The 26,531-nt window shown below is 64.6% G+C and overlaps 2 protein-coding genes across 3 annotated transcripts in view; one reads left to right on the plus strand and one right to left on the minus strand.

The window, feature by feature from the left end:
- Positions 1-26,190, plus strand: PGS1 (phosphatidylglycerophosphate synthase 1). 2 transcript variants are annotated; one of them, XM_059671413.1, is made up of 10 exons: positions 1-168; positions 7,707-7,896; positions 9,729-9,806; positions 10,151-10,250; positions 10,943-11,132; positions 12,319-12,497; positions 13,325-13,846; positions 19,802-19,950; positions 22,725-22,852; positions 25,620-25,755. In XM_059671413.1, the coding sequence occupies exons 1-9, from the start codon at positions 35-37 to the stop codon at positions 22,842-22,844; spliced, it is 1,662 nt and encodes a 553-aa protein (XP_059527396.1). In that variant the 5' UTR covers positions 1-34; the 3' UTR covers positions 22,845-22,852; positions 25,620-25,755. The 2 variants fall into 2 exon arrangements, with proteins under 2 accessions (XP_059527396.1, XP_059527394.1); XM_059671411.1 differs by having other exon boundaries at positions 2-168; positions 25,709-26,190.
- The window catches only part of DNAH17 (dynein axonemal heavy chain 17), a 60,430-nt gene continuing 59,291 nt past the window's right edge, over positions 25,393-26,531 (minus strand). Inside the window, exon 80 of the mRNA XM_059671429.1 lies at positions 25,393-25,801. Within this exon, the coding sequence (XP_059527412.1) occupies positions 25,554-25,801 (248 nt within the window). The 3' untranslated portion in view covers positions 25,393-25,553. The remainder of the gene's footprint in view (positions 25,802-26,531) is intronic.

Below are 26,531 nucleotides of genomic sequence, written 5' to 3' on the forward strand. Positions count from 1 at the left end.
TTTTTCGCGCCGGAAGCGGAAGCCGCGAGTCTCCATGGCGGCGGCCGCGGCGGGGCCGGTGTTCTGGCGGCGGCTGCTGGGCCTCCTGCCTGGCCGGCCCGGGCTGGCCGCGCTCCTGGGGCGCCTGTCCGACCGCTTCGGCCGGAACCGGGACCGCCGGCGCCGGAGGTGAGAGGGCGGCGGGTGGCAGCGGGTCCCCGTGTCCCCGTCTCCCACGTCCCGCGCCCGCCGCCCGCAGGTTCCCTCCCTTTCTCCGCAGGCTCCCTTCCCCGCAGGCTCCCCGCGTCCCCGCCTCGGCGCCCGCCCGCCCGGGGAGGGGGTGGCCCTGCGGGCTCCCCCGCCGCGCGCACTTGCCCGGAGCGCAGTGCGTGCCCTCGGAGGAGACGTGACAGCCCCGACGCGGGCCTGGGGCTCGGAGGGACCTCCCCTGAGTCACGCTGGCTGCGGGGGCCGCGGCGTGAGTCAGCCCGGCCCGGCGTCCGCGCGGGGTCCTCATCCGCCGGCCGGGGGCCGTGAAGCAATCCCGAGTCGGGGCTCTCGTCGGGCAGGGGACCCACCCCGCCCCCTCCGCGCGCCCTCGAGGGCCTGCGCTCCGGGGAAGCACGGGAGGGAGTTGCGTAAGCGGCGAAGGGGCCTCCGGCCTGGGCTCCGGGTAAACACTCGCCGCCTTAAGAGGCCTGCGCTGCGCTGAGAGGGAAACGGGGGAGGATGCTCTGTGCGCAGGACGTGTTTTTATTAGACCCGAGCCTTCCCTTCCTCCTTCGGGGGAATGTCTGCGCCCTGCGCCCTTTGCGTTGTCTCAGGTTTTCATCGGTGCCTCCTGGGTGCCGCGCTGTGGTCCCGTCCCGGGTGCAGATTCTAGGGAAGGGGTGGGCTTGCTCCCGATGGGCCGGCGGCTGGAGGTCTTGAGCAGAAAGAGTCTGATTTAGGGGAACTTGGAGGTGCTGGCGCCAGGGCCTTGCCTGCTGGGACTCTCGGAAACCTACCGCCCCCCTTCCCCCCCAAGGCTTTTCGGGTTCACAGGATTGCGGCCAGGGGCAGGGGCGTGGGCGTGGCCTCTCCACTTGCTGGAACCGGCTCTTCGCAGAGACCAGTCCATTCCCGGGACAGCGAGGTCAGGTGACTCCCACAGCCCGGCCTCCAGCTACCGAGAAATCTGTTTTAAAGTTTCAAGAAATGTCCTCTCCTCCAAGCTGTTGAGGCGATGTTGTCATCTCGCTGGACGTGTGTACACTATACGAAAACCACTTGATTAATCATTGTTTAACATTGGGATGGATTGCTAAAGGATGTTGGGCAATCTGCACGAATTCTTCTCAAAAACAGTCTTCTTGGGGTGTCCTTTTTTGGGGGGGCGGGGGCGGGGGCCATGCGTCAGTGGGGATTGTCTGAAATGGCAAAGCCCCTTTTGTAAATAGTGTCAGGAGGTGCAGTGGCCCCATGGCTCTTGGTGATTAAACCAAGAGAGAGAGTTGTTGTTTTTCTGGGTCAACAATGACACCAGAAGCTCGGGTAAATCACAAACAGAAACACACCTGCCAGACGTTTGGGTGTTGTCATCCTTGGAAAGAACGCCTGTGCTGTGACCGGTGTCGTTACCGCCCTAGGTTTCTGACTCCTTGCCCTTTTCAGTGTGCAGGGTTTTTTTCCGATTCTTTGTGGTCTTGGTGTTTGGGGTTTGCGTGGCCACACACCCGTGACTGCTGGCTTTCGTTTCTTTTTCTTTGTTCAGTTGCACCTCCCAATTCCTCATTCCCCGAATGGTGTGGTTTCTTGTAACTCTGATCATTGATTCATTGATAATAGTTCTGTGTAGTCATGGGCTGAAATCGTTTTAGACTTGAGCTTGCCAGTCTGACCCAGCTGTCGGAGTGCCTGCCGGGTCCTGGCGGCTAGCGAGACGGTGGACAGGGGTTCTGTTCCTTCCCAGCAGCGGTTTCCTTTCAGTTATAGACACAGCCCTAGTGACAGAACTCTGCCTAAGGCTTCTGATAATTAGTGACCCAGAAGCACTGCTGTTCTCTCTGACTCACGCTGGGTTCATTCATCCAGCGTGCATGTGGAGAGCACTGCTCTGCTGGGCTGGGAAACTGAGAAACCAAGATAAGACATAAGATGCTCAGATCCATGAGTAACAATAATAGCAAAGTTAAGGTAGAAAAAGTCAGGTCCGTCAGAGGTACACCGGGAAGTCACAGAAGGCTTCCTGGTGGTGGTGCCCTCAGAGCCATGTGCTGGGAGAAGAGTAGGCTAGTGAAGGGTAGCGAGTGATCATAGCAGCAGGGGATCGCAGTGCGGAGGTCCCACGGGCTCTCAAACCATTTCCAGGAGCTGACGGCAGTTATCGGAAAGGGGTGGTGGGCGCTGGGAGTCAGTCCGTCCTCTGGGCCAGGAAGCAAGATCCCAGGAAGCAAGCTCTGAGATTCTGTGTCGTGATTCTGTGTTGTGTCTTGTGCTAGCGGTCCAGGCCTAAGGGGTGGGTTCATATGAGGTCGGGACAGTGGGAATAGAAGAGAGGCTCTGGGGGCGGGGGCCCTGTGTAGAGGGGAGAGCGCTGAGGAGGTGGGTCCTGTTTCTGACTTGGGTGACTGACTGTGGATGGCGGCACGGTTCCCCACAACAGGGAGAAAGGAAGGACCAGGTTTGGGGGAGGATGAGAGGTAAGTTTGGGGCTTGTTAACCAGTATCCAGGCGCGTCCACGTGGGGGGGTCCCGTGGGCAGTTGCCTACAGGTCTGGACCTCAGGAGGGGGAGACCAAACCCTCAGATCGCTTTTTGGAGTCATCACACGACACAGGGTTGGCTTGTTATCTGGAGCGAGACCTAGTGGGAAGGGTCAAGAGGGCGTCAGTTCATCCCCGCGAGCTCCCCTGCCATGCCAGGAGAGGTTTTTCCTGTGGCCCCTGTAAAAACACGCACACTGCTTTCAGTTTGAGCTACATGTGCCGAAAAGGCTTTGTTTTCGAAACTCAAGTCCTGTGTTCTGTGTTCCAGGCGTGTGTGTGTTGGGGGGCCGCGGGGGCTAACTTCTCTGAGTGAGAAGAGGGAGACGTAACCAGTAGCCTCCTCTTTCAGTTAGAGTTTCTTACGTGGTGACGTCAGATCAGCAAACTCTTGGTCAACCTGGTAGCAGTTTCTGCCCTGAGGGACCATCAGATTTCCAGAAATGACTGTTTCTTTGCACTTTGATGCTGGGACCCAGCCCTCCTTACTCATGAGGGCTAAGTGGGGTCCCTCCTGGTCTATTTATAGCAGTAGGATGAGTGGGAGGGGGAGGTTTCCAATTAAAGCATGAGTTCCCCCAAGTCATTCAACTTTGACCTTGCATGGGTTTGCAGCAGACTGACTTCCACGTTGTAGCTAAGTTAACGTTCCCAGGCGTGTCCCCCCCCCCCCCCCCCAGCACAGTGCCGCTGGAGGACTCGGCGGGTCTGTCTGCGTCTGGACGGACAGACCCAGCCGGGGTTGGGGTGCGCTGATAGATAACCCCTTGTGAACGCGGGCTCTGACGGACGCCAGCCTGAGCTCTCCAGGCTGCCGGGGAGTCAGGCTGGCCGAAGCGTCTGGTTCCTAGAGCTCAGGCTCGGCTCTTATCCACACTCCCTAGGCCTCGTGCGTGGGGCCAGCCCTGTGACGTGGGCTGTAGTCTGGCTTCTGGCCCCGTGATGCAACCGACTTGGTTTCTGGCAAGTCAGGAGAAGGGCCAGATGCCGGCTTCCTGTGGGGGCTCCGCGGGCCTGGCCTGGCGTCACCTGCGGGAATCGGACCCAGCACTTCCGGGCAGGCCGGGTCTTGCGTTAGTCAGTCAGGGCTGCCCGGCCCAGGCGCAGGAAGTCCGGTGCCTGCAGGTAGTTTCTCGAGCCTTTCTCGGGAAGTGTTATGACTGTTGCTCTTTTCTCATTACTTCACTTTTTTTTTTTTTTTTTTTTTTTACATTTCACTGTATGGCTGGGGGGAGGGGGGAGCTTTTCTTAAAATCGTAGTTTCTGAAAACATGGAATCCAGAGAGCTCAGTTTCTTTTAAAAACTTCCTTCTTTTCTGGTTCATTTGCACGGATGTGGGGGGGACCCAAGCCACAAAGCTTGCCCCACAAGTCTTAGCGTTCCCACTGTTCGCGGAGCTGCAGACCACAGCGCGGAGCCTGCAGTGGGGACACTTGGCCAGTGCGGTGCGCGGACTCCTGGCCGTCCTGAGGTCAGTGTCCAAGCCCAGCCTCGGACCTCGCCGTGTGCTGGCCCCGAGCCCACGTGCCCTGCTTTGGAGGAACCTGGGCAGTTGCTCACGGCGCCTGCTCTCTGCGCCGAGTGGGAGGGAGCTCCCAGGGACTCAGGCTGTTGTCACACAGCCCGAAAGGGAAATGCCAGGCGTGCCTGTGTTCCCAGGGCCAGTCAGCGTCAGCTTGGTGAACTGGAAGACTCCTGTCTTGTCAGGAAAGTGAGGGGAACTGCCTTCCATTCCTGAGGCTGCCTTGCAGGCGTGTCCACAGCATCTCAGCTGCTTCCGGCGGGCTCGTGTCCCATGCCATGCGCGGGGAGGGGGGCAGGCTGCATGGTCCTGTGTGGCCAGGTGGGCTTCCGCTGCCCTCGCTCAGTGGCGGAAAGCCTTACACCATGTGGCCGAGCCTTCCCCGAGAGCCAGGTGCCCTGGGGGTGCCGGAGCCTGCCCTTTGGAGAGGGTGCCAGTCCCATCACACCTTGGCGAGTGGGGGCTGGGGGTTGGTTTGCATTGTCTGTTTGGAGTTTGAATGCCGAGTGCCCCTGCTCTGGCCCAGGCCCCATTCTCTAAACGCCCCTGATGCGCCCGGGCGCGGAGTGGGCACTTCTGTAACCAGGAAGGGAGCGAGGTGCTGAGAAAGGGAAACCCAGGGGAGCCCAGGCCTGGTTGCGGGAATCTGTGTGTGTGTGTGTGTGTACACACATCTGGCCGTTCCCTACACGTGAGTGTGACGGGGCTGTGCGGCCAGCTTCCTGCCCCCTGGGGTCCCTGGGGCGAGGTTTCTCCTTGGGAAAGCTCCCTGGGTGAGGGGAAGGCAGCGCAGGTGCTCGGCCCTGGGGCACAGGGAGGCTGCAGGAGGCTGCTGTGCAGGGGAGACCTTCTGAGAAAATTCCCCGGGGCTCCCTGGTGGAGAGCGGGAACTAACGGCCAAGGGGTCTGGTTGAGCTGGAAGGAAACGGATGGGTCGCTGAGCGGGCTGTGGGGGAGCCAGCCGCGGGCGCTCAGATGGGGGCTGCTTGTGCCCCGCCTCCCGAGGCAGCGGGGTGGCCGTCCCAGCCTGCGCTGCCCCTGCGGCGCGGAGCTGCGGTGCTTCCGAGGACACTGAGCCCCTCCCTGGCACCTCCCTCGCTGGTGATGAATTGCACTGAGGCTGGGCCTCCCCCACAGCAAACCCCCGAAAGCCAGTTGGTTTTGCTGCTGCTCCTCTCAGACTCAAACAAGCCCGTCGGTGCACAGATTCCACAGGAAGCCACGGGCAAGGCCTCGGCCGATCCTGGGCTGAGGCCCTGGCGGGCGGTCCCCAGCGAGAGCTGCCCCGCAGGGACCGGCATGGTGGTGGCCGTCGCCGAGCCTGCCAGAGGCCTCCCAGCAGGACACTGGTGGCCGTGGGCTGACACCCACGTGGAGCCCTGGGCTTTCCTGGCGACGGTGGCTTCGGCCAGCTCTGCTCACACCTCCCGTCCGTGCCAGGTTTGAAAGCTATTGGCCGGCAGGTGCCAGGGTGTGGACAGCCCAGAGCTCGGGCGTCCCTTGAAGCACACAGACTGTATGTTTTGATCTTATTTAATTAATTTTAGCATGTTTTCTTGTGTTGTTCTCCCATCATTCCAGGTATGTAAGCCTGGGAGGCCAGGTCTGTGAGAGGCAGGGGCTGTGCCGGCTCTGCTTGTGCCCTCCAGGGTGCACGTCGGTGCTCACGTGGTGACTTGGCTGGAGGCCCAGGTTGGCGCTCTCCCTCTCCCGGGGCCTGTGCCAAGGAGGTGGTTCCTCACCTTCCTTTCTGGGAGCCGGTGAGCCTCCTGGCCGCAGGCAGGATGCGTGGGGACCGGGTGCGTGGCCTGGGCCAGGTGACTGGTCTTTCTGTTTTGTTTTGTTTTTGTTTCTCCTCACCTAAGAGTATTTTTCCTCTGATATTTAGAGAGCGTGGAAGGGATGGGGAGAGAGAGCGAGCCAGAGGTTGAGCCTGCAATCGAGGTACCTGCCCTTGACCAGAATCGAACCCGGGACCCTCGGTCCGAGGGCTGACACTCTAGCCACTGAGCCAAACCAGCCAGGGCCGGGGTCTTTTTTTATGGTTTATGGTCTGAGCCTGACAAGTGCCGTGAGACGGGGAGGGAGGCTGACCCTGGTCAGATAGCCTGTTCAATAGTGAACTTAGACTTCAGGCCGCTGGGCTTCAGACAGGCGGCTCCCCCTCGCCTCAGGTTCCCGTTGGACAGAGGAGCGCTGCTCCCCCAGAAGGTGGCCTGAGCCCCGCAGGAGGTCGGCCCGCAGTTTGGGGAACTGAGGCCGCAGTCCCTTAGCCTCTCGGCCTTCATGTGCAAGCTGCTGGGAGCCTGGGAGCTGGAGGAACCCTGCAGGCCGATGCCCGCCTGTGCGCACGTGGGTCACCAGCCCTGAAGCCGGCGGGCGGGGGGGGGGGGGGGACAGCTCCCCCCCCCCCCCCCCCCCCCGCTGTCCCAGGCCTCCCGCCCCCAGGCTGCGGTGTCTTCCCGGCTGACTAAGGCGCCGAGGAGGCTGGGCAGACCGGGGCTTTCTGGGAAGCACAGCTGTGGGCCACCTGGCGCCGTGGGGCCGTGGACCAGCCCTGGGAAGATGGGAAGATCGGCGGTGTCACGAGGCAAGCCGTGAGGTCACCTTCCTGGAATCTGTGGTCCTTCGGCCCTTGGGGTGTGTCCGCGGCCTTCCCCCAGTCCCTCTGGGGCCGGGGCTCCAAGGTCACAGGCTGAGGAGCGTTTTCCTGAGGAGGATTGGCGGGAATTCCCGCCGGGTTTGTGCACGTGCCCCTCGCTGCCCACAGGTGTTCCAGGCCCGGGGCAGCGTCCTGCCGTCGCCGCCTCGGGGGACGGTGGGTCAGGGGACAGCTCCCTGTGGTCGGCCCAGGGCAGCCCCGAGGCGACACGGCCCCGAAGGAGACCAGTGCAGCAGGGAGGGCAGTGCTGTCACCCGGCGCCTCTTGCGATGACTCCCCTGTCCTCTTCCTGCTCCAGCTTTCCTCTCCCTGCCCGCGTGTTGGAGAGGAGACTTTTCTACCCTTGCGGGTATTTTATTCCACTCGCTGTTAAGCGTATGCGAGACCTTTGCTTTGCTGTCCCTTCCCTAAGTGAAAGCCCGCTGTCTCCTGGGCCCTGCCGAGGGCGGGCTGGGTGCAGCGGGGCCCTGGCGCTTGGAGCCTTGGCACTCGCAGGCCGCGGGCGGGGGGTAGCCAGCAGTGGCTTCCGGGAGCTGCTGGGAGCACTAAGTCTGGAGGCGCATGGGATCCACGTGAAGGTGAGGTTGTCCACAGGGTTTGGCACTTCTCAAGCTGCTCAGCTCGGAGGGGCCGAAGGGAACCTATGTGGGGAGTGTGAGTGGGCCACTCAAAATGGCCTAGAAAATCCCAAATTGGCAATAAAATAAAATAAAGACCCCTCTCTTCCTCTCCCCAGTAGCGGAGAGAGACGTTGAGGATGTGTCTGCGAAGCTTGACCCTCTGTGTGTCTCTAACCAGGTCACCATGGCTGCTGTTGGCTCCTTTGCTGTCCCCAACTGTCCCCCAGGTCACCTCCCCGCCCTGCTGCCTGTGCCCGGAGGGCGTGCACCGGTTCCAGTGGATCCGAAACCTGGTCCCCGAGTTCGGCGTCTGCAGCTCCCACGTCAGGGTGCTCTCAGCCCCCACCGAGTTTTTTGAGCTCATGAAGGTGAGTTGCATGAAGGCAGAGCACCGTGGGCGGGGCGGAGCGAGGTGGGCGGGGCGGAGCGAGGTGGGCGGGGCGGAGCGCGGTGGGCGGGGCGGAGAGCCGTGGGCGAGGCGGAGTGCTGTAGGTAAGGCAGAGTGTGGTGGACCTGTGGGTAGGGGCTTCTGGTGTGAGGTTGGACACGTCCTGGGTGGGGGCACCTTCTGTTCTGGAAGCTTTTAGTGGCTGCTCAGCTCACTCCTGTGGGCTCTGCCTGTTCCAGCTTCACAGATGGGTGAGTCAGCCGTGGTCAGAGCTCCCCGATGTGGCTGAGGTGGAGCAGCCCAGGCGGGGGCAGTGAGGGCAGGTCCTGGCTCCGGGCCTGTGGGCAGCCTGCTCCTCTGTCCTGTGCTGAGGGGGTAGCCACCAGAGGGGAGGCATGAGGGCATGTGCCCTGCACGGCGGCCCTGCTAGCAACGGCCGGGAAGGAACGAGCCTGATTCTAGCCGGGCACCAGGACCTCTGCCCTGGAGACACCTCCCACAAGCCCGTCATCGGTGGGCATCGTGTACGGGGTGCAGACCCAGTGGCAGAGGCGTGGCAGCGGCCTGGGACCTCGGGCTCTGGTTGTGGCCCCTGCAGCCCTGGTCCTTTTCGGGTACAGTCTGTGCCTGAGGAGCTGCTGAACTTTGCCCTTGGGGGTCCCTCAGGAGTTCATGCGCCTCTAGTTCTCTGTGGTTGGACTGCTAATTGGTGTGAAGTAATTCAACGCTAATGACTTTTTATTGCCATGAACTCCTGAGTTCATACTAACAGTGATGTGAGAACCCAGGTGTGAGAAAGGAGTTCACACAGCCGGCAAATGAATGCTGCGCGCTCTCTTCTTTAGCCCTGAGCTTCCTTCTTGGCCGGCTCCTTCCAGAACGAATTCTGTGTGTGTGTGTGCATGTGGCTGTGTGTGTGTCTCCCATCCTCCCAGCCCCTCACATGTCCCACACGCCCACATTGGTGTCAGTGCTGCTGAGGCTGTTTGCTCTGTGCTCCGCGTGGCTCTCTGCGTGGCTGGAAGAAACAGGCTCTTCTTAGTGTCGTCATGGCTGGCTGAGTCCCCAGGTGGTGACCCCCGGCCGGGAGGCAGCTGCCCTGTGCACCTGCTCGGCGGGCAGGGCTGCAGAGACCAGGAGGAGCCTGGGGTCCCGTAGCCCGGAAAGGAGCCAGGCCTTCTCCCGCCTCTGAGCGGCCCGGGCCAGCGTCGCACTTCCTGCACCGAGCGGGCTGTGCCGCCCGGACAGAGCGCGCAGCTGGTCCCGCCGGCCCCGTGCTGTGGAGCAGGGGCTGCGCAGGGCCAGGGAGAGGACACGGCTGTGGGGCTGATGCTCTGTGTTGTCTTGAATGTGGGGACGTACTGTTTGTGTCTCCACACCTGTCAGTCTGCATTTCAAGGGTGACACGTGCTCCTCGTCAAACTCCAGCCGCGCAGGTTTGCGCCCGCGCCCTCCCCCAGCTCTCCTGTGTGTTCCGCACGCCCTGCGCACACTCACACACATGCAGGTGTGTGCAGGCGGGTACGGGTGGAGCGCGGCTTGCACTGTGCTCAGTGATGGGCGTCTCAGCCGTGCGTGAGGCCGTCGCAGGCGTGTGCACGCCCTCCCGTGTCTAGTGCAGGTGCATCACGCTTTAACTTCACGTGGACTCACGTGGACTCATGTGGACGATTTCTAGGGAGGATTGTGGGTCCATACGCATTGGGGTCAGGATAGTTCACTGTGGGTGTTGTTTGCCTCCACGGTCGAGGACTGTATTTTCTCAGCGACATGGAAACGATGGTTGAGCGCTGAGACGTCCTTTGCTTTCAGGGGCAGATCCAAGCAGCCAAGAGGCGGGTCGTGATGGCGTCTCTCTACCTGGGGACAGGTCCTTTGGAACAGGAACTGGTAGGTTTAGGGGGAGCAGTCAGGTGGGAGCAGGGCATGGCCTCCAGACCTCACGCTGCCAGCTCTCGCTCTCGTGGCCACAGATACTGGGCATGAGGGAGGGCGGGGGAGAGCGTGGGGAGGCCTGGTCCTGGCCTCTGACCTTGCTGGTCAGTGTCCCCCTCGCCCTGCACAGGGTCCCCGCTGCTCTGTGTGCCAGGCTGCTCCCGAGGTGGCCTCTTGAGGAGGAGTTCCGTGGTGCCAGCTCTGAGCGCAGACGGGGTGTGCCCAGGACGGGCATGGCTGGCACGTGGGTCATTCCTAACACACAGTCTCCCCCTGGGTCTGCCCTCTGTGCTTGGTAGGTGGACTGTCTGGAGAGCACGCTGGAAAAGTCACTCCAAGCGAAGTGTCCTTCCGACCTCAAGGTGTCCATTCTCCTGGACTTCATGCGGGGTTCCAGAGGTGGGTGCGGCCTTTCCTCCTTCCCAGCCTCTGTCCCCACCTCCACCCAGGCGGGGCTGTGAGGACGGCCTGACTGCCCGAGTCGGGATTCCTTCTGTGGCTGGGACTGCAGCCCCAGAAAAGCAACTGAGGCAGAAAGAGTTGTGTGACCCCCAGGGCCCACTGCTTTGGGCAGGCTGCATCGGGGTTCGGGTGTGTCGCCAGCACCCACCTGCTGGCCCGTGTCCTGTGGCTTCCTTCTCCCTGTGGTGGCCTCTGACGGCCAGGCCTTCTCGCCACGGCATCTTGTCCGTTGGAAGAGTCGGCACCCTGGTGGCCAGACCAGAGCTCCCAGTGGCTGCCCTAGGGCTCAAAGTGTGCGGCCCTGCCTCGCCCAGGCCTGGGGCCCTCCGCTGGGGGGCTGGGGTGCGGGCTTGGGTGGGCATGGTCATCACGCAAAGCAGAAACGCCAAGAGGGAGGGCAGGTGGCACCCTCAGGAAAGCTGAGGTGGGTGACCAGGAGGAGGCCAATGGGTGCTGATGGGGGAGACAGAAGGTCTCCTCACCGACCACATCAGCCCCGCCCCGAGCTCCTCTGCCCAGAAACAGCACCAGCTGAGCGGGCAGCACAGGCACGTGGGCCGGCGGCAGGCGCCGCGGGGCTGGCTGCCTTTCCCGGGTGAACCTGCCCTCCCCGCTCGCCCTGTGCTCAGGCAGGAGGAACTCGCGCACGATGCTGCTCCCGCTGCTGCAGCGGTTTCCGGAGCGGGTCCGCGTCTCCCTCTTCCACACCCCGAACCTGCGCGGGCTGCTCCGGCTCCTGATGCCCGAGCGCTTCAACGAGACCATCGGCCTGCAGCACATCAAGGTGTACCTCTTCGACGACAACGTCATCCTGAGCGGGTGCGTGGCTTCCCTCCGCCAGGTCCCCCAGCAACAGTCTCCTCCCGGGGCCCCGGACCCGCTGGCACGCGCAGTCCACTCGCCTCGCTCCCGTCTGCCTCGGCACCGTGTCCGCCCTGGGAGCTGGACGCCCACAGAGGTTACCTGGTAGCCGGGTTGCCAGGATAGGGAAGCAGCTAGACGCCCACTGGCAGCTGAGTGGATGGAGAGGTGGTGTATACGCACAGTGGGATGTTGTTCAGCAAGAAAAAGGACGCAGCCTTGCCTTTTGTGAGCACGTGGGTGGGCCCATAGGGTATTCTGCGAGGTGAAGCAAGTCAGACAGAGAAAGACATGCTCTCACTTATACGTGGAATCTAAAAAACAACAAGGTCACCCTGAAAACAAAACAAGGACCCACAGACACAGAACCAGTGGATGGTTGCCAAAGGCGAGGGCGTGGAAGGCTGGGCACAAAAGAAAAATGAGTCAGTAAATAAGAGTCTATCAAACTCTTCATTCTAGAAATACAAGGCAGGCCCTGTTTATTGAGCACCTACTGTGTGTCAGCCACTACGCGAGGCCCCGTGTGTCTCCTTTAAATTCTCACAAGGACCTGGGCCGTGGGTTCCTCACTTTACACACGAGAAACCAGAGATCCGAGAGGACGGGTGATGTCAGGCAGAGCCGGGAGGGGACCCAGGACCTGAGTCTAAAGCAGCCGTGGGCAAACTACGGCCCGCGGGCCGGAACCAGCCCGTTTGAAATGAATAAAACTATTGAAAAAAAAGACCGTACCCTTTTAAGTAATGATGTTTACTTTGAATTTATATTAGTTCACACAAACACTCCATCCATGCTTTTGTTCCGGCCCTCGGTCCAGTTTAAGAACCCATTGTGGCCCTCGAGTCAAAAAGGTTGCCCACCCCTGGACTAAAGCATGGGCACCGTCACTGCACTGGAAACCCGCCTGGCGGCGGGCATTTCCTCCCAGGTGACGTCAGCTCCGAGGAGGGCTGTGCCGGCCACTCTGGCCTGTCTCTTGGGCGTGGTCACGCTCAGTAGCCAACTGCTCACTGGCCGCTGCCGCCGCCGCCGCTGGGTCCTGATCCGATTGTCACCCTGCTCCTGCTGGGTGTCCCGAGGCCCGTCACCGGACCCGCTGCTGCGCCTTGGGCCTGGTCCTCACCTGCTTTTCCTCCCGCAGCGCCAACCTGAGTGACTCCTACTTCACCAACCGCCAGGACCGCTACGTGTTCTTGCAGGACTGTCCCGACGTCGCGGACTTCTTCACGGAGCTGGTGGACGCCGTGGGCGACGTGTCCCTGCAGCTGCAGGGCGACAACACCGTGCAGGTGGTGGAGGGCATGGTGCATCCTTACAAAGGTGGGCGCGGCCATGCTGCCCCCCTGAGCCGGGGATGTGAGGGCCGAGGAGAGCAGTTTCTGTGGCCTTGCCTAGGGCCTGGGACCCCGGGTGGCAGGGCCTGGATCTGCTTTTGTCACTGGAACCAGACAGACCCACTGGCCATCAGCCATGCCCTGTGGGCAAGGGAGCGGCTGGGAGGGGGGCGTGGGGACGGGAGCTCGGGCCTGGCCTGGCCAGCGAGCCGGAGCCTGCCCTGTGCTGCCAGGAGGGCAGGTGCTGGAGCTCACCCTCCTCGGCCGCTCCCTCCCTCCCTCGCCAGAGGCTCTGCGCTCGGCCCACTGTGGTCTGTGCTGCCGGCCTGGCAGCTGGCTCTCTCTCGGGGCCTTTGTATTCCTGGGGTTCCGTGGCCCTGACTTCCTGGGGGCCTCTAAGGTCTGCTGCTGAGTTTACGAGGGTCAGTGCGCAGGGCAGGGGTTAAACCCAGACCCGCCAGACCTGGCGGGGTGCTCCTTGGGCCCCCCCGATGGAAGTGTCTGGGCAGGTGCCCAGTGGAGGCCTGTCCGTCCCCGGGGTGGGCTCCGTGCCGCCCTGCCTGCCACCAGCCGGGACGCTCCATTGTGACCATTCGCTTTTTCATGTCCATACAAAGCGCAGGGGCGCCCTCTTCCCTCGTGATGGGAGTTAGTACCTGCACGTTCGCCTGTTGTGCCTTTGGCTCCCAGAACCTAAACTGTTCACTCTCTGGCCCCACGGAAAACATGGCCGACCCTGGTCTCACCGAACGGGCCCCGCAGGCAGGAGGGCGAGAGTGAGCCGCCCTTGAACCCCCTTCCCGTGTCCCTCAGGTGACCGGGCTGCGTACTGCGAGGCCGCCAACGCACGGGTCATGGGTGTCATCAACGCGGCCCGGACCCGCCAGCAGATGCTGCACGCGCAGACCTTCCACGGCGACTCCCCCGGGCCCCGGGAGGACGCCGCGGCCGCTGGCGACCGCAGGCCCGCGCCAGACACGTGGATCTACCCGCTGGTCCAGATGAAGCCCTTTGAGATCCGGATCGACGAGGCGGTCACCGCGGCCCTGCTGACCGAGGCCGAGTGCGGGGCCAGGGTCTACCTCACCACCGGCTACTTCAACCTGACCCAGGCCTACATGGACCTGGTCCTGGGCACGCGGGCCGAGTACCAGATCCTGCTGGCCTCCCCGGAGGTGAACGGGTTCTTCGGGGCCAAGGGGGTGGCGGGCGCCATCCCGGCCGCCTACGTGCACATCGAGCGGCAGTTCTACCAGGAGGTGTGCAGCCTGGGGCAGCAGGAGCGGGTGCAGCTGCAGGAGTACTGGCGGCAGGACTGGACCTTCCACGCCAAAGGTACAGGCCGGCCCGCGGCCTCGCTGCCCTCTGCCTGCATGGCGCTCACGCAGCCTCTCCCGTGCGCCAGTCATGGGCGTCGTGCGGCCTCCCCGGGCGGTGGCAGGGCGGGAGCCCCCCCATCCCTGTGCTCCCGCAGCGGTGCGTCCCCCTCGGGGCTCAGGGTGGCAGGGGGTCATGTATTTGGTCCTCAGCAGCCCGTTTTCGGTCTTTCCCTCACCGTTGCACTTTGGGGAAATTGAGGCTATGCCCTCATGGCGCCCACATGGACGGCGTTGCGTGACAGTGGGTCCCAGTCTGCGTTGTCTGTGAGTCAGGACCCTGGGGCAGCCCTCGCCTCCCTGGAGCGGCCGTGTGCAGTTTCGGGGCGTGACCTGAGTCGTGTGGGCAGATGGAGCTGTGCTGAGCAGCGGGTCGCCCATCCTTGGGGGAAACCGACCACCCAGTGGCTAGTCCTGCCTCCAGAGGGAGGGGGTGTGGCGCCGGGAGGTGGTGCTCCCTCCCTCCTCGGCGCTCAGAGGCCTGTCTTGCTTCTGGGCTGTTCCAGAGGCTTCGGAAAAGCCTCGGCCTCCTCTCGGGTGGGTCCTCTCGCCTGCTTGTCTGAGGCGGGAGGCCCTCTGGGCGCCTGGGGTTGCACTGGGCTGCGCTGCGGGGAGCCAGGCCGCCGGCCCGGACCCGCCCTCTGGGGACAGCCTGCTGCCTCCAGGGTGTTTCCGCTTCCCACGTGGAGCCCAGGGGCCTGCTCGGCAGGTGGCGTCGCCTGGTGGGCAGGAGTGGCTCCTTGTTCCCATCCCAGCACGTGTCACCGGCTAAGCCGGCCGGAGGTCAGGTGTGTCAACAGGCAGGCCAGCCCTGGAGGGTGCTGGCCGCACCTCAGCTCTGGCTCTGGTACTTCCGAGAGTAGCTGTGCCCAGGGAGGGGTCGCGACAGAGCTGGGCAGCGGGAGGGGATGTGTGTGCCTGGAGCTGCCCAGAGGCTGCCTGGGCAGGGCCCCCTCGGCCTCGGGTCCCAGCTGGGCCTGGCCCGTCCCGAGGCCGCGGTTCCTTCCCTGAAGCCGCGCTGTGCAGTGACTCCCCAGTTACCGCTGAGACAGAAACGCCTAACAGGCTTTTCCAGGGCATCTCGCCTTTTCCCGGACGGGCAGGCCCCTGCCACTCCCCCCCCCCCCCTGCCCTGCCCCGCCCCGCACGGGTGGGGCCTGCTGCCCCGGAGAAGGCCAGGAATCCCGGGCGTGTGCCTGCGTGTGCGTGAGGGGGAGGGTGCGTGGAGCAGGGGCCCACCCTTAAGCGAAGAGCCAGAGGTCAGAGGTCACTCAGTGCTTAGCGGGAGGCCAGGGTCCTTCCTGCTTCGCAGCTCTGATTGGTAGTGGGGAGGGGTCTTAAGCCAGCCCCCTTTTCTGGCTCCTCTTTTGATGGTCACTTCCCCCAAAGCAGCCTGTGTTGGAGGAGCCGGGAGCCAGGGAGTGGTGTGGGGTTAGAGGCTGCGGGGTGGACCATTGAGTGACTGGACCCTCTGCCAGGCCCGTGCTGGGTGCAGGGGTGTGTCTGCCGGGGCGTGTCTGCGTTTGGACCTGACCATTCCTGCCCGCGGCTGAGGACCCCAGACCACCATCCCTTCCCCAGGGTCCGGGGGCAGCCCAGGCCCCTCTCGCTCCTCCTGCTCCCGCGAGCCGGCTGGGAGGGGAGTGACCAGACCCGGCTGTGTCTCTGGGTCCCAGCATCGCACACCCGGGCGTCGGGGGCCTGTGCTGGCCCTGTTGGTGGCCCCGTGAGCCTGGTGACGCCGGAAGCCCCGCTTGGTGCCTGCCTGTGGGACGCGGGCTGGGTGGGCACAAGCGGCCTGTCGGGAAGTGACCACACCGGCTGCAGGTGCCGGGAGCAGTCCCGCCAGTGACCCGCGCGGCTGGGTGTCACTGCGGTGTTTTCCGTGTTCCGAGGCTGCAGAGCAGCTGTGTGGCACGGGGGCCGGGTGCAGGCTGCCCCCCGCACGCGGGCTGATTTCTCAGCGGACGCGGGTGTCTGTCACTTAGTGGGCGAGCTGCCCGAGAGCCAGAGGAGCCTCCACCCTAAGCCGCACGGGAGACTCCAGTGCAGCGGGCTCACCTGCAGAGGACGCTGCTCAGTGCGTCGGCCCCCGTGGAGCCTCAGAGCCCGGTCCTCCGCCCGCGTTCGCCTTTGGCAGAGGGGGCGGGACCCGGTCCAGTGTCTGTAAAATGGGGTGAGGCTGAGACGGGGGACCTGTGCGCCTGGGGGGCACGCTGTGGGAGTCTCGGGTCCCCTGGCGAGGAGAGGGGTCCCGGTTACCTGTTGTGTTCTTCACGTGGGTCACGAAGCCAGAGGTCTCACCTGCTTCTCAGCCTCTGGAGGGGCCGCTGGGAGGTTCCTCGTTAGGCCTCAGCCAGCCGTCGGCTCTTAGATTCCTGGTCTGTCATTTCCTGGGGCCTGGCCTGGGCGCGGGCGGCGTTGCTGGTCGTGGGTTTCGTTTATGTCCGCCTTCGTGCTGTGCAGGGGTCAGCTGCCAGGCACTGCACGTTACCTGTGGCAGCTCACGGCTAAGTTCTCTGATCACTGAAAGGTTGTGCCCTTAAGTGTTCACTTATTTGTTTGTACCTCTGCATGGCCTGCCCCACACCGCACAGCCTCCCCTGGTCAGCAGCCAGCCCCAGGGCGGCCACGCTGTCGCACCGATGACCCGACTGACACAGCAGTGCCACGGAGTCTACAGCGCGCACTGGGGTTCCCTTGGCGGCGTGCTTTCTGTGGGTCTGTCACACAGGTTTCCACTGCCCTGGAGCCTCTGCTCTGCCTGTTGTGTCCCCCCCTCGCCCCCCGCGGGCCTGGCAGCCACCTCGTTCTGTGCGGTGCCCACAGCTTTGCCCTGTGCACACGTCAGGTGGGGCCCACACAGTGGCAGCCTCCTCCGGGACAGTGGGTAAGGCCTGCGTCCTCGAAGCAAATTTGTTCTCACTGCTGGATGCGCTTTGTCTGGATGGGCAGCTTATCTGCGCACCTACTGAGCGCATCTCCGTTGCTTCTGAGGATCCCCTTTGCACCCTGGCCCTGGTGGAGAGTGGGGCCCAGGGGGCCGGGTGCAGAATAGCTGGTTCCCCTCCTAACCAGGCGAGGCGGGGCCGTCTACCTGCCATCCACGTGCCAGCAGACTGGCCCCATGTGCACGTGAGGTGTGCAGGCCTGTGCTCGTGGAGGGGCGGCTGGGGGGAGCAGGAGGCTGCCCAGCCCCAGCAGAGGCCCCATCCACGCCGGGACGCGGGCTCAGCTTGTGGGCTGTGTTTCAGGGAAAGGGTCAGCGTGAGTTTGAGACGTTGACTCACCTGGGCGCAGCACTGGCCTTAGCAACGTGTGTGGCGGGTGGGGCCGGCCTCGGGTTGAGAGGTTTCTGGCTCAGGCTGCAGAAACCTGTTAATGATGATGAGAATCGCCACTATTTTTACTGCTTCCCGATAGGCCGCTTGGCGCAGAGCCCGAAAGGGAACTTGCAGTGAGAGCTGGGCAGCTCCACCCTGTTTGCCTGGCACACCTGGGGCACGTCCCACCTGGGAGCCGGCAGGTGTGCTCGGGGCGGGGCCACGGCTGCGCACTCCCAGGCCTGCGTGGTCATTCCTGCTCCTCGGGCCAGGATGGCGGGAGCCGTGCCGCCTTCCGCCCCCTCTCGTCGCCGCGGGGTGTGGGGGAGCCGAGGAGCGGGTATCAGCGCATTGTCCTCAGCGTGGTCCTCACTGGAGGGTCATTTACTCCCAGCGTCGGGGGCGCTGCTCTGTCAGACAGCTGTTGGCCCAGGCTGCTGTGCCCGGCAGCATCCGCACTCGGGGACACGGGGACTCACTCCCGCCTTCCCGAGGCTCAGCGTTTAATGAGGGCAGCGATAAGCGGGCCATCTCTTCAGATGGAACGTCAGGCTGTGGGGAGGGTTAGGGAGACAGCAGGGCAGGGGCTCCATCCAGGCTGACGGGTTGGTTAGACAAGGGGGCCATTGAGAGGTGCCACTGAGGGCAGAGAAATGGGAAGCAGACAAAGGCAGGTGCCCTGGGGGCAAGCGCCGTGGGAGCTGGGGGTCCTCTGGTGCCCTCCTAACGAGGCCGGGCCGGGCGGCGTGGAGAAGGGGCTGCAGGCGAGAACCCAGCGGAAACTGGTGTCCCCCTTTCTAAAGGGCTCCATGTGCAGCGGTCCCCTGGTTGGGACTCCAGTCCAGCCACCCTGTCCCCTGCTGCCTGCCCTGGTCCCTCTCTGAATGCCCGCACCAGCTGCAGAGCCCTCCCTAACCTGGGGTTCCTGGAATCGAGATGTGGGGCCAGAGGTCAGGCCCGAGCGAGGGGGCGGGGCCTGATAACAGGTTTCTGGCTGCTGGGAAGTGTTTCCTGGCAGTGAGGTGCTCCCCACACGACACGAGGGAGGAAACAGCTCAGCGGGCCCTCACCGTCCTCTGCGGTCCCCCCAGCTGGGCAGGGCGCGGCTCGCTCCAGGCTCCAGGGCGCTCACCACGAGGCTGCCCATCGCACCGTTTATGGTCTCGATCAGCTTTTGTGGGAGAAAGTCGGCAGTGAAACTAGAACCTGGGGGTTTGGAGGTGGTCAGTGGGGTGGCAGCTGGGTGCCTCTGTGGTCCTGAGGGCTCACCTGAAGTGCAGCCGGGCCAGAAGACGAGGAGGGAGGCGTGGTGTGCCGTGCTTGCCCGGGTGCCTGGGGGGGCACTGTAAGCGTGGCCTTGCCGTGCAGCACAGACACACAGTGATGATAAATCTGTTTGGGGTGGCAGTTAGGAAAATCGGGTCTAAGAAAGCTTGTTTGGGGGGGTTGCTAATGAGAACAGATGGCAAAGCAGAGGTGCATGTGGGGGGCCCATCGGGGTGGGCCCCCTGCCGTGAGGGCCGAGCCCTAGGTTGCCTTGCAAGGAAGCCGTCCGTGCTCGTGCAGATTTTACAAATACAAGGGCCCTAGGACCAGGCCCTGTAGCCGTACGTCCCCCCCCCCGCCCCCCCCGCCCCCGCCCCCTGTGGCGCAGGAGTCTTCGCTGGAGGCAGGTGGGTGAGCCACATTGGCCGTAGCCGTGTCACCTGTGCGGGTGGCAGCCTCCCCCTCCCGCTCCCTTTCCCTCTCCTGTGCCTCTGAGCAGCCGGGAGCTGGCGACAGGCAGCACTGAGCGCACCACTGGTTTAGGGGCTGCTCTTGGCATCGGAAGGGTCAGGACGGTGATGGCGGAACAGGGCTCTGAGCCTGCTGTCTGTGCGGAGGACAAGCTGGCATTTTCCTTGGGCCCCCAGGCCATCTGGAGCAGGGTCCAGGGCCAGCCTGGCCACCTGTGGTCTCTTGACAAGGCAAGGCGGTGGTCTAGTGGGTGGGCTGTTGATGGAGCGATCACACGGGCAGCAGGCGGCTTTGATGTGGCCCCTGCGTGCGTGTGCGTGTGCGTGTGCGTGTGGAGGGTCAAGCCCTTTACAGGAAGCACCGTCGTCATCTCTTACCCAAGATGTTCTTGGAAGTGCTCTTGCCCTGAGTGAGAATTAGGAAATGGCTGCTATTTTAGGAGCTCGGTGTGTGTTTCATGCTGCTCGCTTGTGACAGTCTTGCTCGTCCGGGGCCCTTTGAAAAGGTCATGCTGGCAGAGGAGGGGCCGAGGGGGGCAGGGGCGTAAGGAGGCAGCAGGGAGGAGGGGAGCCCTGCACCGCCAGGTTATCTCTAAGAACCCACCTGTCAGGCGTGGCAAGAGGGGCCCAGGGTGCAGTGCGGCAGGAGAACAAGGACGTCCCAGGGAGCCACCTGGGGGGGGGCGCCAGGCCGCCACGGACCTGAGGTGCCTGCACCTGCCGGCAGCTCCTGGGACCTGGTGGAGAGCAGGCCCAGGGGAGCCCAGGGGAGCAGGCCCAGGGCCCGGGGGCTGCTCTCAGGGAGCAGGGAGGCGGAGCCGCTGTGCTCACTGTGCACCTTTCCTCTTCCCGCAGGCCTCTGGCTGTACCTGGCCGGCAGCGGCCTGCCCTGCCTCACCTTGATTGGCTCTCCTAATTTTGGGTACAGGTCGGTGCACCGGGACCTGGAGGCCCAGATCGCCATCGTGACGGAGAGCCAGGCCCTGCAGCAGCAGCTGCACCAGGTGGGTCTGCAGGTGGGGTTTCCCCGGGGAGGGGGTGCTGGTCCCTTGGGGGCACTGAGCCGTGAGGAGCCCTCGCCAGGCAGCGGTGGGGGTGCGCCCAGCGGCCAGCTCTCCTCGGCTGCTTCCTGGAGGGAGAGGCTCGGTTCTCCCCAACCCCTCCCAGGAACGCGGGCCCCTGGACGGGTGCGGGGGAGGAGCCAGGCTTGCTCGGGTCCTGGCCCGCTTGGGAGGAGCTTAGGCAGCACCCCATCATTTCAGGAAAAGACCCCCCCAGAGAGTGGGGAGGGAGAGGCAAGAGGAGGGCGCCCCAGGCGGAGGGGCTGGCAGGGAGCAGCATCCGCAAGGGGAGCCGGAGAGGCCGGAGACAGGAGGCTGTCTGCAGAGATGGGGGTGCAGTGCGGGGGGTGGGGGCTCACGGGGTCGATGCCCCGCTCACACATCTCTGTGCCCTGGGTCAGTCTTTGCACCGACGGTTTGGACTGTTTATTTCAGGTGGTTTCCCTGGGTGGTGGTCTGGCTTGGCTTGGTTGGGGATTGCGGGCCTGGAGGTGTGCCAGGCTGGAGCTGGGCTCCTTGTGGCAGGCGTGCAGGGTCTGGAGGTGGGCACAGCAGGACCAGGGAGCTGCCTGCCCCGTAGGAAGGGGCGGTGCTTGCGCAGGGCCCTGCCCTCCCCGTGGCCGCAGGTGTTTCGGTGTGGGGGGGGGGGAGAGCTAGTGCCTTCACCGACGTTTGTGCCGTCAGCGGGGACAGTGCAGGCAGACTTTCGGGAACCTAGCACCGGCCTTGTGTCTGAGACCTGGCGGTCCTTGCGCATTTGAGGCCTTTCCAGTGTCGCCTGAGTGCGGCGCAGACAGCACCGCGGTGGCCGCCCAGAGCTCGCTGGTCTCGGAAGCTTTTATTCTCGGTTTGGGAATTGCTGTTGCGAAACTGGGAGCCTTTGTTGAGGAGGAAGTGGCCCGGCCGCGTCCCTGGGATCTGCCCTGCAATCCGGGGACCTCGGTGCCGGGAAGGCTCCGCGAAGGGCGAGAGGAAGTGGCAGCGGCCGTGGTCCGGGTGAGCCCCAGAATCTGCTCAGCTCAGCGGGTTTCTGCCGCCGGCCCAGCGGGGGCGGCTGGTGCCGCTTTCGGGGTGACTGGCCTGGACTTCTGCCTCCCTGTGCGGAGCCGGCCTCCATAGGAGCCTCGACCGGGAGGTCCAGCCCCAGACGGCGGAGTCGTGCGTGTGAGCTTGGCCTTGGGCCAGGACAAGGTCTCCGTGGTCCAAGCTGGTTGGGGGAGCACGACCCCCAGGCTTGGCCCTGGGTCCTGGGACTGGCTCCGCACCCCACTTCCTGAGGAAGGGGACGGAGCCCACATCCTAGTTCTCGAGAAATGCTGGCGGTTGTGGTTGGGAGCTGCTGTCCCAAGGGACATGATTGGGATAGTTTCTGTTTCTTTCCAAACCTGACTCCCCGGGGCTGTGGCCTGTGGGGGTGGCAGCCCACCCCGCGGAGGCTCCTCCGTCCTCAGGCACACTGGCACGCAGAAGCGTGTTTCTAGAGAATTCCGCCTGTGTCTGTGTCTTGGGACTGCGGCCGCCCCCGGGGAGGCCCGGGACTGCCCAGAAAGTCCCTGAAACCCGCGCCCAGGCACACGGAGCTTCGTGGGAGGGAAGGCCCGGGGTCACGCTGGGCACCGTGGGGAGACGTTGTGCCGGAGCCCGCAGTCCCTCCGTTCGCTGAGCACGGACAGTAAAGCAGAAAGCTGCCCGGTTTTGTCCGGAGAGCATGGTTTACCCATCGTGACCCCAGAACAGCCTTGGGCCCATCAGCTGACTTCCTTCTCCTCCTGCGTGGAGTCTGCGAGGAAGCCTGAGGCTTCTGCTAATTTAATTGAGTTCTTGGCTGCGCATTCATTGAAGCAGAGGCTGAGCCGGTCTGTGGGGACCTCTCAGACCAGCCCCCCGAGACGGACGCCGCCTGTCCGTCAGGCCCTCAGTCAGCGCTGGGGCCCTCGCAGCAGCCGCCGGGACCCGGGGCTCGCACTGGGCTGGGAAAGGCCGTCCGGGTGGGGGGCCGTGTGGACCCAGGCACAGGGGTCCCCCCAGCCCTGGCAGGGAAGCGGGGGCCGGGTCTGCGGTGCTCCCCGGCACGGTGGCCTCGCCTCCGCAGGGTCAGGAGCTGGCCAGGGACGGGCCTTCACTCCGCCCCCGGGAGCCCTCCGCCCCCCGCGTTTCCCCTGGTGCTGCTGGTCCCCCAGTGCACGGGCACCTTCATGGCCGTGGCTGCTGGGTCTCCGCGGGAGTGTGGCTGGGGCAGCTGACAGCCAAGGGGCTGGGGGTCCAGAGAGGGGCGAAAGCGAACAGGAAACCCTCCCCTCTTCACTGACCGAACGCAGTTAGTGACTGACCGGGCTTAGAAAAGCGTTTAACTGGGTTTAAGTCCGAACGTGATGACCGTTCATGGGAAAAGTTGAGAAAAGCTAGAGACGCTGGCCCTTCCCCTGTGGGGCCGAGCCCGGGCTGCCGTGTGCAGTGAGGGCTGCCCCGTGGTTCCAGCGGCGCCGCCAGCCTTTGCCAACGAGAGGAGAGAAACGTGTCTCCTTTAGAACGCCCTCCGCAGAGGGCAGCACGCGGGAGCGAGGGCAGAGGAGCTGTTTCTCTCCAGCCGGCTCTCACTCTGACGCGCCTGCTCCACCTCATGTGGGTCACGTTTAGAACGCGGCTTGGCTTTTCTAAGGGAGCTTTCGGGGACGGGCTGGCCGCCCGCGGGACCCTGACCCTGTGCTCTTCCGCAGGAGCAGGCGCAGCTCTACCTGCGCTCGGGCGTGGTGTCGCCCGCCACCTTCCAGCAGCCCGGTCGGCAGGTGAAGCTGTGGGTGAAGATGGTGACCCCGCTGATCAAGAACTTCTTCTGAGGACACAGGTGATGCCTCCGGTGCCGCCCTCCCCTCCCCCCGCACAGCGCCGGGCCGCTGGGGGCAGGTGGTCCCTCGGCCCCAGCAGGTCTGCTCGCTGGTCACATACGAGTGTCTGGGGCGTGGACGGGCACAGGGTGTGCGGCGCCCGCTGCTGAATGAGCCTGTCCCCTCTGTCGGCTGCCTCTCCACCGTGTCCCCTGCTCGGAGACCGCCAGGCAAGATCATGGGAGCCAGAGCTCGGGGCTGTGCCCGTCTCCCTGGCACTGCTGTGCCGTGTGCCTGCAGAGGCGCGGTGTTCTCCGCGGCAGCTGGTGACAGGGCCCGCAGCGGGGACTTGTCCGGGCGCCGGGGGCCGGGCAGGGTGCGGCTGCCACTAGAGGGAGGGACCGTCCTCTGCTCTCACCCCAGCCGGCCCACCGGTCCTGGCCACACCGGGTTCGGGCGGGAACTTTGGGCCTTTGGCTTGTGGGGGAGGGAGAGTGAGGGGAGTCGGAGATGAGTGAGGGCTGTGGCCGGCGTTTTTAGCCTGGAGCTGTGTTTACAGCGAGGGTTCCCCTGGGTCCCCCTAGAATATAAAACCTCAACCCCCACCCCCGACCATTAGACCACGTTGTGCCTGGTTACAACGTCCGCAGGAACTCCTCGGTGTCGTCAGATGCCAGGTGTTTGCAGCCCCAGTCGCCTTGTCAGTATTTTTATCTCAGTTCAGTCTTTCGCTGCCTCTGAGGTCCACACCCTGTGACTGGGGACGTGGCCTCTGAGTCTCTTCTAATCTGTGGGTTCCTTAATGTTTTACCTGAAACTTTTTACTGGGCTCACTCGCAGCATTTCCGTGTCCCCTTCTCCACGTCCTGGGCATTTATCAAAGCCCTGCCCCTCCCCCCGCATCTTCGGGCACAGACTGCAGACCGGGGGCAGGGACGGGACGAAGTGGGTTCTGTCCCTGCACGTAGCCTGGCTGGCGTCACGGCTCCCTCCCGGGGACTGGCGGCTCTGGCGGCTCTGACGTCCCCTCCACAGGCCCCGGCGGCTCCAGTGCTGGGCGGCTGGTGGTAGACCAAGGGCATCTGCGTGCCCAGAGCCCGGCCGCCTGAGGGCTGAGGCTGGGAGGCGGCCACTGCCCGGGGCCACTGCACCTCAGTCAGCTGTTTGCTTCCAACTAGTTACTCACTTGTCCTGAGGGCCCATCAGACCAGAGAGGCTTTCGGTAAACAGCGCTCACATTCCTGCAGGTTCTGTGGGACCAGAGCAGTCACGGGCTCCCACGGCCACCCTGCCTGTCCCCCACCCGCGCCTGTCCCCCCCGCGCCTGTCCCCCCCCCGCGCCTGTCCCCTCCGCGCCTGTCCCCCCCGCGCCTGTCCCCCCCCCCCCGCGCCCTGTCCCCCCCCTGCGCCTGTCCTCCCCGTGCCTGTCCTCCCCGCGCCTGACCTCCCCGCGCCTGACCTCCCTGCGCCTGTCCCCCCCCTCGCCCTGTCCCCCCCGCGCCTCTCCCTGTCTCCGCTAATCACCTTCAGGACGGCCCCGGCTGCCCCCCCCCCCCCCGACCTCAGCCCTGGCCCCCTGGCTCCCCAGCTCCCCTCAGCCAGGCACAGGGCCAAGTGCTGAGACGCAGGCAGGTTTACCCGTCCTGCTCTCCTGTCACTGACGGTCCCACGGGGAAGTTAGGAGAGAACGCAGGCAGCCCCCAGTGTGTAGTGGGAATGAGCACTGTTTCAGGCCCCGAAGGCAGACTTGGGAAACCTCCCCGTGGGGTGGTTATCGGGGGTTGACAGGAGGGGCCTGGTGGCCACTGGCCTTCATCTCCTGTCCCTCGCGCCTGGACGGAAGGGCCGCAGTGACCCCTCCTGGCCAGCAGAGGTGGTTGCTGGGCACCTGGGCCCCTTGGCCTGGACTCCTGCCTTCCTGGCTGCAGCCCACCCTCTGGGCCAGGAGGGAGGGCTGAGGGGTGATTTTCTCTCCCCTCTTCCCAGCCCCTCCGGGCCCCCGGCTTTGAGTTAGGCTGTGGGGCAGATACCAGGCGTGCAGGACGGGACAGAGATGAGGAAGACGGAATCGCTGCCCAGTGTGGGGTTCTGTGTGGAAGCCTGAGCGCTCCCAGCACACACGGCTAAGCTGGTCCCGGGTCCATGCTCAGCCCGTGCGGACGTGGGCAGTTGGTGGGGATGCGCTTCAGCTGCGTGGAGATGGCACCTGCGTGTCGAGGGGCATCGCCGTAGCCGAGAGCGTTCTCCCCCGGAGAAGGGGGTGGATGATGCTTCGGGGGCTGGAGGTGGCCGCTCCTGTGTACGGGGCACACCTGTCCCCTCACTGGGCCATCGGCGCCTAGCGCCTGGTTGGGGGGCACGGCCGCGGGTCCTGACCCTCCCTCCCAGCTGCTGGTGGGAAGAACGTAACTGACTGGCCCTCCTGGGAAGTCAGCCTGGACACTTGCCCTGGCTGCTGGGACTCCAGCCTGTGTCCACGCCTGTGCCATGGGCCAGGCCCTGTGGTCACCAGCGTGGAGCTGACGGCCGGCCCAGGGGACAGGCAGGCACAGCTCAGTAACTCAGTGGTTTTAATGCAACAGCCCTCCCCCCCTCGCCGTCTGGCTGGTCAGGTGCGCACGCGCTCACGGGCCCTGACCGTGTTGACAGACAGCAGCCCTCAGTTCCTGTAAGTCCATGCTGGTCCCAGGGCGATGACGGTCAGGCCTGGCCGGGGAGTGGCTAGACCTGCAGGAGCAGCGCCACGGCTGCCAGCACCCACTTGGACGCCTTCTCTTTGGTCTTCAGGTTGAAGGTCCAGACGTAGGTGGGGCCGCGCATGCGTGTTTTGTACACGGGACACTCATAGATGTTCTTGGTCTCCATGCGGTCCACAGGGATGGCCTTGATGAAGATGACGGGCATGGCCGGCGTCAGCTCCTTCAGCCGCGCCTCGGCGATGACCCCGGTCTGCGTGTCCCAGCGAGCGCCTGCGGGGCAGTGCGGCCGTGAGCCCGGGAGGGCCGGAGGGAGAGCCGCTCGGCTGGCTCCGCCCCAGCGCACAGGCCTGGGCCGGGGCAGGGGCACAGGAATCGCCGAAGATGGAGTCGTGAGTGGGACACGTCGGGGCTTGTGTGACCGCCCGCACCCCACGGGGCACCGGGCCCAGCTCGCCGCCGCGCTCCACCCGTTCACCCGGGATGTTCTGGAGCTGCTTCCACAGGCGGCCATTGCTCTGCCCGCCCGCCCCCGCCCCCGCCCCGCCCCGCATCCGCCTGGAACTGCTGCCTCCATCCAGGCCGCTGGTGTTTCCTCCCTGTTCAGTGATGTTTATCTTTCCCATCTGTGATCCCAAAATAAACGTGGAGATGGCTGTTGAGCTGGTCTGTGATGTGGGAACGGGCCCAGCCCCCAGGGAGGGGAGGGGAGATGCCGCCTGCAGGGGGGCAGGCCTGCGTGTGGCAGATGGGCTGACCCGGCGGTCTCCCCTCCTGCCCGTTCCTGGCCCCTCGGGCAGCTGGCGCCTGGCTCCCAGGAGGTGGACAGCCAGGCCCCCTTCCCTTGAAACCTGTGCCGGGCAGCAGAGGGCGGGGGGGTGTGGGCGGGGGGAGCACAGGGGCTGTGGCTCACCTGTCAGATGCACTTGCCCTGGGCCCTGCCCCCAGGCCTGGAAGGGCGGAGCCCCTCCCCAGACAGGCGCTCAGGGTGAGGGCGGGCCTG

The sequence above is a fragment of the Myotis daubentonii genome, chromosome 16 (genome assembly GCF_963259705.1).
Source record: "Myotis daubentonii chromosome 16, mMyoDau2.1, whole genome shotgun sequence".
NCBI classification, from domain to species: domain Eukaryota; kingdom Metazoa; phylum Chordata; class Mammalia; order Chiroptera; family Vespertilionidae; genus Myotis; species Myotis daubentonii.